The 13,697-nt window shown below is 39.9% G+C and overlaps 1 protein-coding gene across 1 annotated transcript; it reads right to left on the bottom strand.

The window, feature by feature from the left end:
- LOC122185147 (kazal-type serine protease inhibitor domain-containing protein 1-like) lies at nucleotides 1–8,599 on the bottom strand. The gene is made up of 4 exons (XM_042880709.1): nucleotides 7,898–8,599; nucleotides 2,936–3,096; nucleotides 1,259–1,403; nucleotides 1–688 (listed from the first exon to the last, which is right to left on the bottom strand). Exons 1-4 carry the CDS (start codon nucleotides 8,352–8,354, stop codon nucleotides 558–560), a joined length of 894 nt encoding a protein of 297 aa, XP_042736643.1. The 5' UTR covers nucleotides 8,355–8,599; the 3' UTR covers nucleotides 1–557.
- Between the last annotated feature and the right edge of the window lie 5,098 nt (nucleotides 8,600–13,697).

Consider the following 13,697-nt stretch of genomic DNA (forward strand, 5'->3'; position numbering starts at 1 on the left):
TGCAGCAATCACTGCGTGTTTTGGTGCGTTTGATAAAGAAGATTACAAATAATGAGGGTTAAAATTGAGGTGCCTGAACTCTTGCTCCCTTACTTGTTGCTGAAGTCTCTCATTAATTTACTGCTGTTCCCAAATACCGGTTCTCCATGTGTCTGGTACATTATATAAATAAAAATAGGACAGTGGTACATATTAGAAATTTAGTTTAACTGCTGACATTTTTTTTTTGTTGTTAGAAAAAATTAAAAATGTTTAAGAAATTATAGAATAATATACATTTTAAAAAATTAATATTAAATTGGATCCTTTCAGGGCACTTACTGGGTACGTGCTTAAGAATTTTATTGAACAGTCTAAATGTGTGAACTTAAAACTGTTCTTATTTCAGGTAAGTATCATGATACACTTCAGCCAAAGCTGGATTTCAGGGAGGTGGGATGCACACATGAGTGTAGTGTTATCAGAGAAGCTATTTACAGCACAGGGAGTACAAGTAAATATAACAGTGTGAAAGGTGTCTGACAACACACGTACAGAAATAGTTATTCAGGGCTGTTTCAGTTTTCATAGTCCCCAGATTCATATTCTTCCTCATCCTCATCGTCAGAATGGCCATAGTAGTCCTCATAGTCAGTGTCATAGCTTGCACTTCTACTGCCAGCAGTTAAGGCAAAAGCAGAAGGTGAACCTGCACAGCAAGACATCATGGAATCCTAATTAATTTAGTTGTTAATAGGAGTGAACCGGACCGTAATGTTTTATGTGCTAGCTGGTAGGACTGGCACAATGCAAAACAACGGCACAGCTCTTTCTTGTATATTTCCAAACTGTTATGGGTAAGGTACAGTTTAATCCTGACTTTTTGAAAAGCAAACTGAATAGATAAATAAATAGATAGACTGATAAATAAATAAATAAATAGATAAACTGATAAATAGATAAACTGAACTGGTGGTTCAAGGACTGCCTCAGCTGCAACAGTTCTGGGTTCAGAGCTTCCACTAACATCTCAGGGCTTCTGTGGGATGAGGATAATGCAACTGTGTCTCAGAGCTATGACTGCAATCCTCAGCATTCTGTTTTCTTCTGGAAGGAGATATCATTGGAAGCAAAATATTTTGCTATTAGTGCATCATTATTTTTCTCCTCCAGAATTCATAGGCACTTCTGCGTTATAAACCTTTTGCAGGCTGTTAAGCACTTCTCTATTCTTCACATCAAAAAAATACCCAAGTGAAAATCAAAAAGAACAATATACCTTCAATGACTTTCAATCTCGCAGAGGCATATGTTGCACCATACTTGTTTTTGGTATGGCAGATGTAGGTGCCTTCATCTGATTTTTTGAGGCCTTGAATCTGCAGCCAGCCAGTCACACCGTACTTCTGAGGTCCACCTCTGGCCTGTGAGAAGGGAAAGAAACAGTCAAAATTAAATGGAAGTCAGGTAGTTAGGAAGCAAGAGGATATTTCTAAAAATAATCGTGGCCAGATTTATACATTACTGCAAATTTTGCTTTGTTTACTATGTCCTGCCATCATGCTCTGATTCTGTTTGATTCTGCTGCCATATGTTCTAACTTTCCATTGTTTCTGTGCCTCTCAGTTCATGCTTTCCTTGCTTTCATCTTTAAACTGCTGCCCTCTGCAGCGCTCTGATTCCTGGTCTGCTTCTGCGTCCCAGCAGTCCTCCCGTCTCTTGTCCTGTCACCACTTCTTGCTGCAGCTTCAAAGCACTGCCACTTACTCTCAAGCTCATCGATTTCTTTAGAATAAGAATGGCATTTGAGCCTGGGCCAAGCTCAGCGTCCAATTTTAACAGACATAGCATGAGCTTTCGTAGTTAGTCAAAATCAGTTTCCACTGACTGACTCCTGCCAAAGCCTTTTAATGGGGGGCTTTGTTTTCCAAACAAGTAATACAAGAACAAATCAGTTAAATGGTAACAGAGATGCTCTCATGCTCACTAACGAGACAGGTTACCAGGTTAGCCTCCGTTGACCACTGCTTGGATGTGGCTCCTTGCACTGTTGTTTCTGAGCAACTGTTAAATTCACTAATCCCACTCATTAATGCTATCTCTGAATACATTTCTAAATAACTCTAAATGACTTTTAATACTTTTCATTAGGTTTTTCCTATGCTTTTTCTATCTATAATTTTATTCAGGTTGTGCTCTACATCTGCTAAATCTTCCTGCTTTTCAGTTGTGTATCCAGAAAGCTAGACTTGTCGTAGTCTGTTCAGATCCTTTGTCCACTGGAGAAGGCACGCTGGTACAGACTCCTTCCTTCCTGCAGTCTGCAGCGTGTCTGGCTTTGTTAGCTCTTCTCCCCCAGAACGTTATTTCCATTAAAAAGAATTAACGTTTTGATTTAATTTTAGCTCCAACCTTTGGGCTGTTTCTGCAATTGCTCAAAGCCCATACCAATGCCATTCCAATCTCCCTTCAGACTAAAACACAGTATCCTCCATATAAAATGAGCACATTTCTTTGTTTTCCTTTTGAACACCTCAGGGACTGGACCCAGATGGCACATCTCCAGAAACAGCATCTTGCAAAGGCGAACTTTAGATATCTGCCAGAATGACGCTTCTGCATGAGGAACAGAAAAATAGCTGCCCACAGCCATCTTTCTCAGTGTGCACCTTCTTTTACACAGCAGCCTATTCAGTTTCTCAAGAAGTGTACCCGCATAAGGAGAATCTTCCCTTCCCCTGAAGCAGGACGGATGGTACCCACCCCATTATTCATTCTGCTTGGACTGCCACAGCAATGATCCCTGCACTGGCCAAAATCAGAATCCGTAACATAATCATAGGGCCCCTGTAGGAAATTTGTTTATTGCAACAGCATGGCATCCTGTGGGAGAACTTCACCAACAAATCCTCCTACTCCTCACTGCAAACCATAAGATGTAAAAAATGCATTTTACCTGAACTGAGATGTGGGCGTCATCTCCTGGTAAAAACATTTTATTCCCCTTTTTTTTCCATTCAAGGTGTGGCATAGGGTAGGCTGACACCTCACAGCCAAAAATGACATCGTTGCCTGTGAAATTCTGGACATCTTGGGGTGGCATAGAAATCACAGGAGCTGCAAAGACCCAACAGTATTGCTTTAGGAGACCATGAGCGAAAGCTAACACAAAAGGATGTAACACCAGCCCTTGTTTTAGGTAACTTTTGCACATCACATGTTTGGAAGACCAAAAGATTCCAAGCAGCTTTTAAAGCTCAGAAAACTTCACATCGCATTGAAGTGTGAACAGGTATTTTAAAGACTTGTTTTCAAGGATCTGCTTGTCCTTTCTCTGTGCACATGGGCATGAAAGTTAAGATCAAAGTTCAGTTTGTGCCATTATGGACTGGACTCAAGGCCTGTCAGTCTGGCACAAGCAACTCATCCAGACCCTCAGAGGAAGGTACAAGAAATTCGGTTAGCTTAAAAGGTGAAATGCTGAGCTGACCTAAAGCTTATCAAAACTTGTTTAGTGGGTGCATCGCCTTGAAATTGCTTTGTTGTAAAGCCTCCTCTTCCATGTAACCCATGGAACTCAGTAACACCATTCATGGATTTCATGTTCATCCTCACTTGCTATCAATTTCAACTGATTTCCTTGTGTTAGTAGACATAAGTATTAAAAGTAAAGGAAATCTAATTATTTTATAAGGTTTTGAGTGTAGTGAAATTATTAGATTTCCACTTACTTGCTTCCTATCATTATTTTACGCTCATCCTCCTCATCCATTTATTTACTACTTCTTCAAACTATTCTTTTCCACTTTTTCCTGAGTAAAAAGCTATCAACAACCACGAGAGGGAGCCAGACCAGGGATTTGAAGACGTTAAATAAACCATCACCTGATGCATTCAGGAACTCTTCAAATACATATCCACCCAGAAGCATGTATCAGCACACTCCCTTTTAACAGGACATGATGTTATTTAGTAGCAGAGAAGAAAATAACTTCTTTACGCTCACTCTAACTCTACTGTTCTGGAAATCTCATTGCATTTTCTCTCATCCACTTCTGGTCAGTGAAAAATGTTTTCTTTCTAAGGTATGTTTTCCTTCTCTTTTTATTTTCATAATAGTTTTTAAAGAAAGAATTTATTTTCTGGGCCGTTACACTTGTATTTAATTATTAGTTGTATTTTGTACAGATGCTTAGGAACTTCTCCTAAACAATCAATATGTTTTCACTCAAAGCATTTCAGCCAGTATGTAGGCACATATTTATGCTTCAGCAACTGAAAATAACAACATTTCACTCCATGTTTTGAAGCAGGGTTTCTAATGTGTCAGTTTTTAAGAACTGATACCTGTGCTGAAAATATCAAATGCACACGGCTTAAAGTTAATTGAAAAACAATTATACAGAAAAGTATCAACTTCCCAGTTATGAATTCCTCTTAAAACCCTCCCGATACTCTTTAAAAGTGAGGTTTTCAAACTCAGTAGGGTACCTGAGCCTGGACATGCTTGGTCTTTTGTGAGAAATGTACTTTCAGAGCCTGTATCTCCTTGTAAAAATGCCGTGTTCCAATCAACACCGACTGGCTATTTTGCACAGGAGTTTTTTGTCCATGAGCACAGGTCACACATTGTAACACACAGTGAAATATTAAAACTCAGAGCATCTGCACTGCCCCTAATGGTGCAGCCGCCTGGTCAGGGATAGGGAGGACTGCAGCTTCCATCAGACAGAACTGCTTTTTCTGATTTGAACACACAACAAACACTTGTGACATCTACACAAACTTGAAGTGCATCCAGAAATAAATACTACAAACCCTGTGTGTCTTACAACACCAGTTTGCTGTGTGTGAACACAGAGAGATGAAGTTACGACTTATCAGAAGTTTACAAACTTCCTGGGTGTTTCAGAGTTTACGTTCAGCCAAATTCTCCCATCTGCATCTGCATGGTGTTTGTTTGCTTGTTTTGCAAAAGTGTGCTGTAAAAGCAAGTCTCTGCTGGTATGATAACCAGTTTTTTAAAACAGGGAAGTTCTTCTTAATAATTACAGACGGTGTTGTGTTGCCTCTGTGTACAGAAGTGAATGCACAGCAGTTGTGCCTTGCCTCAGACAATTCACATACAAACTATCCTCCTGTGTTACAGAATACATAAACCAGAAGCCCACAAGCCAGGAAAAGTCAAAATACTGCTTCACCTTTCATAATTGCCTTTAACCACACCAGACAATTGTGTAATAACAGGTTTTTGTTCCTTAATTCGTATTCATTCTTGTTAACCTGGATGTGAGTTGATGAAAATGGCAGAAAAATTGGTGGATTAGAGGTTTTTTGTGTTTGTTTCTTTTTTACTCTAAACGTTGAATTACTGTTTGTTTTTAACTTTATACATTTAATTTAAGATTTTATGTTATCATGCGATACGGCTAATTACAGAGAGAAGCATTGCTGGTTCTGTTAGCTCATTAAGTTATCAGCAGGAAGGCTTTGAATGGGGATAGATTAAGCGTGGAGAATCTGTATATAATCACTGTACTTAGTAACCTTGGTAAATTATTAGATAAACCGATCAAAACTAGCATTTAGAAAGAGAAAGGCTTTCTTTCAGGGTTACTTTAGGGAGCTAGGCCTTTTTCTTCCCCTTTTTCTGGTTAGAGATGAAAGATAAAAGGCTGTGCTCTTCTGATGAAAGGAGTTTATTGTTATTTATTTATTCATCGCTTGCTGTATACAATTAATCCTTTTGGCATCAATAGGAAACAGCAGATGCTTTGAAGGAAAAATAGCAAAACAAAGTACTTGGAGTTGACTGAAGGTTGTATTTATAGATTGGTACCAAAACCCCACAGTGTTCAGTGTTTATTTCTCATGCAAATTGGAGTCAGTGGAAAGCGAGCTCCATGGTGAGGAGGCTGCTGCTGTTGGAGCCAGGCTCCCTGTTGCCTTTTGTCATTGGCCACTGCCATGAAGTAGCATAAATCATGGTGCACTTTCACATGCCCACTGCATGCTTCGGGTAGCTGCAGTGGCAAGGAGAGGGGGCTTACTGGTAGGCTGTTATGGAGGACCAAGACATGGTGCCCACATGGTAGCACCTCTGTGGCCCAGGCTCCTTTCATGTCCTAAATACAGCCTACAAAAGCAGCCCAGGAACAGCTGCTCTGAGAAGTGAGAAAAGGGGCACTGCTGCTCTGTCTCCTTGCTGCCCCAGCACACACCACAGGCCCAAGTGCAGTTACCACTGGGCTTGGATGCCAGCTGCATGCTTCTCTCTGCAGGAGCCAAGGTGATTTATTTTCTTAAATAAACTCTACACAGCACTGAGATGGTTATGAGCATATGCCCAGGCATCTGTGCAGTTCAGTAAGCTGAGTCATCCTAATAAATGTCTCAGTATTTCTGGAGAGAGGGTCCAGCCTTTCTGGGGACCAAGGGAAGTGGTAGAATAGACACTGGCGGTAATGCCTTTGTGTGGAGAAGCTGATCTTGTTCATCGTGCTTAATGAGCAGCATTACACACCTCAGAGGTAGCTCCAAGGCCAAATGAAGCTTTTTGGCTGGGTCTGTTTTATTAATTAGAACAAAACATTGCTTTAAGGTGTTCAGGCACACAGGCTTAGATCAGTAGCTATTTGAATGGCACTTCCAACTGAAACGTCCCTGAAAGGGTTATGCTGCCAGAACTAGTGCTATTTTAATGCCAGATAAGAAAACATAGCTAAGGGCAAGCAGGCTTTCAGTCATACTATGAGCTGCTGTGCACTGAGTTTCCTGAACGTCCCTACAGACAAGTCTTAATTCCCAGCTTAGTACCTTAATGGCAAATAAGTGATTCTCTAATGGATGCTTCTTTTGCGACTAGAGAAAACGAGAAGAAGTCTGGTTTTAGCTACTCATCACTTTTCCTTTTAAGCACTCAATATCCAGTGTCCATTCGATATAAGAGTGCAGCATATGGTCCAAATTGGAAGCAATAGATTGCCAGCAAGGAATGGGTAACGTGCACCTGAGTTACTTTCATATGCAGACCTTTGCCAGAGATACAATTTTGGATTCCGAAGTATGACCTATTTGTGACTCAGAAGCCTCTTTTACTGATATTTGAGAAAATATTTCCTTCTATAGAATGAAAACATTTTAATTCTATATTCACCTGTTTTTGGGTGAAAGGTGCCCGGAGTAATAATGTAAATAATGAGAGCAGCACATGAGCAGGAGACAGTATTCCCTCTTACAGCCTGACAAGTCCTTCCACTAACAGTCACCGCGGAGGGGCATTTATTCACTGTAAGTACCTTTAATAAAATTGTTTGTTTGATTTTATCCTAATATATGGATTTCTATTTCATAGGTACCTCGATTCTGTGATTCATTAATTAGATTGCTTTGGATGTTTTTGTAAAAAGCATACATAGATCTATTAATTAAGTCCTATCTTCTTTTTCCTCTACTTCACCATTGTCTATATATACATACAGATACATGCACATGAATGAAGTCTGCTTTCTCATCACTGTTTCAATATCATGTCAGCCTTCATATAATAATTTGCCCAGTCCTCCCAGACTATTTTATCTGTTCATCTACTCCCCATTACACATACAGTTTTTGTAGAAAAATATCTCATATTCTGCTTTTTTAGTACAGATCTGGACCATAGATTTGTGCCTTACTAGTTGCCATGTGATATAAGATCCACTAAGCAAAACAGAGGCTTATTACACACAAGATTAAGTTACTGAAGCTAAGCTTCAGTTAAGCTACTGAACCACAGTTAACACAAAGTAGTATTGCAACAGAATAATGATAAGTAGAACAAAAATGCAGCACTAGTTCATTGAAGTTAAGACTGGCATCTAGTAACACGTTGCAGAATCAGAATGGCATCTTTTTTTAGTTTGAAAATAACTGTTACCTGATTCACATGGTCCTTTGTGTTTCATGCTGATATTTCTTTTAGTTGCATAAGCCTTGTTGAATTGACAGATGTTCTCATAGGTTTTCCCATCAGATCCGCAGATGCTTTCTTGAGACTTGCACACACACTGGGGTTCAGGGACTTCCCCAAACCTGGCTTCATCGGCATCCAACCTGCACTCGAGGTTATCCCCACACTGCCCATAAAAATGATTGCCCTGGTCCAAGTCACAGATCTGACCTTCCACATTCCCACATTCAGAACAGCAGCCACAGTGGTCCACTACAGTCCCAGCCAGACAGTCTTTTGGCTCAGAGCAAAGTGCCAAATCACATTTTCCACAGCTATCTCCTTCCTTTAAGAGCCTCCACCAGCCTCGGTGGTACAAGGCAGGGAAACTCTGAGAAACCTGCACCAGTACTACCAGCACTGCTGTAACCACCGGGGGCTTCATCTTGAGAATGTAACGAACAAGCAGAAAAGGTCCTTGGAGTAAAGCCAGGGGAAAAAAAAAAAGAGCTTGTGAGAGAAAAACGTCACAATCCTTTTTTGTTTTAGAATATAAATTCTCCTGCAAGCACAGGCTTTAAGAAGAAATTAGCATCAGATTCCTAATCTGGAATTGATAATAAAAATGCATACAAACCCACCAGCTTTTCCCTAATGCGGTTTGGAATGCGAGTATTGCTTGCATGGAAACCAAACTGCCCCTTCTGACAGCTCTCTGAAAAGCTGTTTGCTCATTGTCTCCTTGAGCCAAATTTGCAAAGCATTGCTCTACTGAAACAACATTATGTTGCAGCTGTGTAGAAAAGGGAACAGCATAAGTTAGTGCAAAATGAAGAAATTAACCAGTAAGAATATTTTATTTTAAAAGAGGTTAAAAAATATATATAGAAGTGGACAGAAAGTAGCATCTATGTTACCAGCACCCTGGAGCTCAGCTGGTACTCCAGAGACTAGAACAAGGTTTAGCACCAAATTTCACCTTTTAATGATCTTATCTAGAGGTTTATGAATTAGAAATTTACTTACAGGCTCTTTACAAGCAAGTAACAAGCCAGGACATCTGAAACTGACTTTGAAGTCTTGGATTTGAGAGTATGGGTGCTTAGACCCAGTAAAGAACCCATTGTTCTCTGTCCATTTATCTTTTTTTCAGTATTTATGGGTGTCTGTGGTTTGCAATCCAAAATAATGCAGTCCACATGTTTGGATCTTGAAACAAAGTCCGAGTGATGCAGGACATGTGCCAACGTAAGCAAGCTGCTGCATCTTCAGCCGTACCAGAAAAAGGCTTTGCTGAAGTTAGATACGTCACTTGTTTTTTCAGAGCACTTTTCTGCCTGTGTTTCTTAAGATGTGTTTACACCACTGATTCATGAAGGATGATGAAAGAAGTTATGGTGATTTCTTCTCCGTTTCATTTGTGCCTAAATTTCTGCCGGTGTAGGGAGATGGATGTGCAGTTGTTTCTAACCAAGTGTTGTGCTTTTCTGCATAGACCTGGCGATTTAGGCATGCTCCTTAGCATCCTGCCTCATATCAGAAAGTCCCCCTTCCTCACGGTCCCAAGAAACTTCAGTTACCACTGTTCAAACTATATGCAGCTCAGTGGGATGCATCTTACTATCTGTTGGAAGTAGAGGTGAAGCATGCTGGACTTAGAGAATCTGCAAACATGGCTCACTACCACTGCCTGCAAACGTCTTACACCTTTTAGCTGCATCCATAAAGGCAATTCCTGTAGGGAAGTGTGTTTACTTTCCATCCAAAACATATCCATGGCTTTTCCCAGGTTCAGCTTCGTACCTTCTACATCACTCGTGCCTCAAATGCTTTAAGATCACTTCCTTCTCCCAGACTGCATATAATGCAATTTCCCAATATTATATGGGAAATATTCGAGCCAGCCTGAAGTGACCTGCAGGGCCCTTGTCAATGCTGAGTGATGCCTGGCCTAATTCATTTTCTGCACTGTATGCTGATTCTGAACACAGAATAAGACTACAAAGGAGTATGGTATGTGTGTAATTGATGCTTTTAACATTGAGAAGCAGCAAAAAAAAATAACCAGTGAGCTTAATGGGAAATTGATTTCTTGTCCCACTTTCTTACTCTGTTTAATGTGTTTTATTTCACACTTCCTTGTCAAATTCTTATTGGACATCTAGATTTGCATTATAGAGTCTACTCATCACTGCCTATTTTATTGTTTCTGCGTCTGTAGGGAAGGAGTAACTAAAGGATAAGGATTTGCCAAGACTCATAAAGTAAAAAATGTTTGTAGAGATGAAACAATACATACAAAGTGAAGCCTTGTTTTTCGCAATGATCCTGCTTCACCGAAGCTCTAGAGTCACAACAGACTACTTTTATCTTTGCATCCACCAGGTGCAAGGACTTTTTTCTTGCATTTTACACATATTATTTTGGGTTATAGTGCACTAAGATAGAAAGTTGCTCATTCAGGCATAACGCGCAGTAGGAATTTGCCAAAACGGGGAAAAGCAGCTAAAAGTCAGCCAACAGTCACAGGGATGAAGCTGATGATGGACAAATGAGGAGAAAGTAAGCGGGCTATGACCACCAGAGGCCACTACCACACATACCCAGAGGAACATTAGCTTATATTAATGAGTTCTTGGAAAAGAATGAATATACATGCCAATGTATCACATACATATATCTTAACTTTTTAAATGTAAAACTAGTGCACTTGATTTGTCAAGTCATCCCGTATGTATAATTAGGAATAAAGGAATGCTGCTAACACCACATTGGAGAGTATTCTCCCCAGATTTCAGATGACACATGAAATGTGATGTGAAGGCTGTAGAACATCAGTGTACCAAGAGGTACTTTCTGTGCCCCAGCATTTAAGAAACCCATCATAAATATCCTTGAAAATATTTTGTGCATTATGCAGTAACGTAATCTGAGTTCTTGGTGGATCCACCTACAAAATAAGAACTGGGCATACCTGAGGCCTTACTTGAGCAGCTGCCACTTAGTAATGATCTGCAGCTGAAAGTTATTTTGGCCACTGATTCCTGAATTCACCTGGAAGAAGCTGTGAAGGGAGGGGGTGAAATAGTGTGGTACAACATAATACATGAGGTATACACTGACACCTACTAAAATGTCTTCCATAAGCAATGCCAGCTGTGATGAACTGAAAACAGTGCTGTAACGCCCTACTACCTAGGATGGATATGTGACAGAGTCTGAGCAAATGGGAGAAAGGGAGAAGCAAGGAAAAAGAGGTGGATGCACAGCTGGGTTTGAGTGGCACATCCAAGGCACTGTCACATCTAGTTCAGTAAGAAGATACCCATTATTTCAACTTGTCTCTCAGCCCTGAAACTTGCTTTGGTGGAAAAAAGCATTGAGAATTAAGTCCTGAATTATCGTAATTCTAAATTTCTCCCTGGCTCCAAAACAAAACACAATCAGCAATAGATCAACATTGCTGGTGAAACAGCAAGACCAGCACTGCAGTCTAGTCTCCATTTTGCTGTAAGTGAATTGTTAAGGAAATTGTATTCCTATTCATTTCCTGCTTTCTTCTTGGGGCCAGTGTTATGCTAAGCTGCTGGGTTGTATTGCTTTATTCTACTTTGCATAGTAATAGGTGAGGTACATGGCTGATGCAATTTGAAATCCTGTTGCTAGTGATTCCTGAAGTACTGCTTTTTCAAGCAAAATGTGGTTCAGATCTTCATCTTGTATTTATTTGTATCAGCAGGAGTTTTTCTTAACTAAGGGTTTCTGAAGTTGGTTCCTACCAGACTGTCAGATCTGTTTTCTCCACAGACACACACAAAGGAACCGTGCAAGGAATAATGGCAAAATACCAAGTAATGAAATTCACTTCTATTCCCTCAATCCTGCAGTGGTACCTCTTGTTAAACAGTTGAAGTTGAGTTTGAAAACTTCAGTGTTCCATCTCTTAGAATGTATTAAGAACCCATGTTTGATGTTTCTTAGCTGACTCAACATGTTTCTAACTGGGAAACCTTATATGTTATTGCACACGCACATAAAAGAAGCATTGAAGAAGATGACTGTCATGCTGGGTAGCAGCAGATAAGAGATAGCTGTGCCACTGAGTATGCGTATTATCCCATACTATACACCAATCTCATAGCATAATTTTTCTCCTATAGTTTTCAACATTGAGCTTCAGTTACGGTGTTCAGCTCTTTTGAAAACAGAATTTGTTTTCATAGAAATGAAATGCAAGTGGTGGAAAGTAATGATGACAGATTAGCCAAAAATAGTTGGATGCTGTTTGTGGGTTCCCAGCAGAAATGCTGACTTGCAGCAATACAGGCAATCCGGGGATCTCCAAGCATGTTCTTTGGTGCTGATCCTATTTGCTGACACGTTGCTTTCGTGAATCTCATCATTAGTGCTGTAAGCACATGAAGAATACGTTAATTCTACTGTAACATGATTATTAAATCCATTAATCAAAGGCAGGATATCCGTAATTAACTTATTCTCCAGCATCAAGTAAATGATTCTACTGTGAGCTTTAAGAAAGCAATTGTTCACAAATATGCAAACATACAGTGGGGCTATTAGACTATAAGGCTTGTGTAATTGTATAATTAAATTATAAATTTTGCATATTTTAATAACGTAACATATATTTTAATTATGATCTTTGCAAGGTTAAAATGGGAGATCATTATTTTTGCTTATTTTCAGTTCTTACATCCCACTTAGTAAAAAAAATGAAAAATAAAATTCATGTCTGATTCCTGCCTGAAAGCTGACTGTGTTCATCTCAGGCGTAGGCAGGGCTTTTGTTGACTCATTAGATCTGTCTCTACCAGTGGCTGCCTACAGATTTTTGCTGTGTCACACTTCAGCATCATCACTGCTGGTACTGTAGGCATTCAAGTTTCAACTTGCAGTAACAGAAGAAGTGCCTGCTGGCACTGTTCAAGCACCAAAAGCTTGGGTTGGATTAATGCAGGTTTACTGACTCTTTTTCACACAAATAAGTCTGAAAATTCCTTTACTCAAGATAGTCTTTCCTTCCAAGGGGGCAAATACTTCATGGGTTCTTTTCAAGTCCGTTTCACTTCTCTGCTATGGTTTAAGAAAACCAAACTTCTGAAAGCTTTGTAGTTTTACTCAGAAATACTTGAGATTCCTGTCCTGTAAGAGGAAGGTGATAATAGACACATTTAGAGAATCAGCAGTTAGTAATAAAGTGTTTTTCTGATGTCATTCTTTTGAAAGCTGAGTTGTAGTGAGGAAACTTCCACAGAAAATATCACAAGGGCACTTTCTTTTATATCTTGCCCACAGTTCCAACTTTGTCTTAACTTTTATCCAAATACATCAGTCACAAATACAATACAGAACTGCCATTCTTCTTTTGAGGGAGGAAGCACAAAGGTTTGCTTCTGTCTTTTCCACCTTCTGCCTTAATTTTTGAGGAGAGCTAAAGGAAAGCCTCTCCACGTTTTGCACAGATCTCAGTACATTCAGGTGGCAAGCTTTATTGCAGCTGATGCTGGAGTTGAGTGTGGAGTTGAACTTGTGTGTCAAAAGCAGTTGCTGTCTACATAGGTGGTGAGACAACAGGGCTATCAGGTATAGTGGAGCTTCAAAGACACCAGAGCGTAGGGGAAGCCCTACTAACTCTTCACAAAAGAGCAAACAAAAACTGAAAAGCCCAAGAAAGGCTTAGCCTACCAGCTACGAGCCTTGGGACAGAAAGAAGATAATGGAAGTAGGTAAGGTCCTGGTAAGCACAGCCTGTCCCAGCATTGAGGGT

Source organism: Lagopus leucura, unplaced genomic scaffold (assembly GCF_019238085.1).
Source record: "Lagopus leucura isolate 7727_CA_CO unplaced genomic scaffold, USGS_WTPT01 Super-Scaffold_100027, whole genome shotgun sequence".
NCBI lineage: Eukaryota > Metazoa > Chordata > Aves > Galliformes > Phasianidae > Lagopus > Lagopus leucura.

Coding starts and splice junctions, on each gene's coding strand:
- LOC122185147 (XM_042880709.1), bottom strand. CDS start 8,354: ATGAAGCCCCCGGTGGTTACAGCAGTGCTGGTAGTACTGGTGCAGGTT. Junction 3,097..7,897: donor CAAAGGACCATGTGAATCAG/GTAACAGTTATT, acceptor GGGTCTTTGCAG/CTCCTGTGATTTCTATGCCA. Junction 1,404..2,935: donor ACGCCCACATCTCAGTTCAG/GTAAAATGCATT, acceptor CCCTTCTCACAG/GCCAGAGGTGGACCTCAGAA.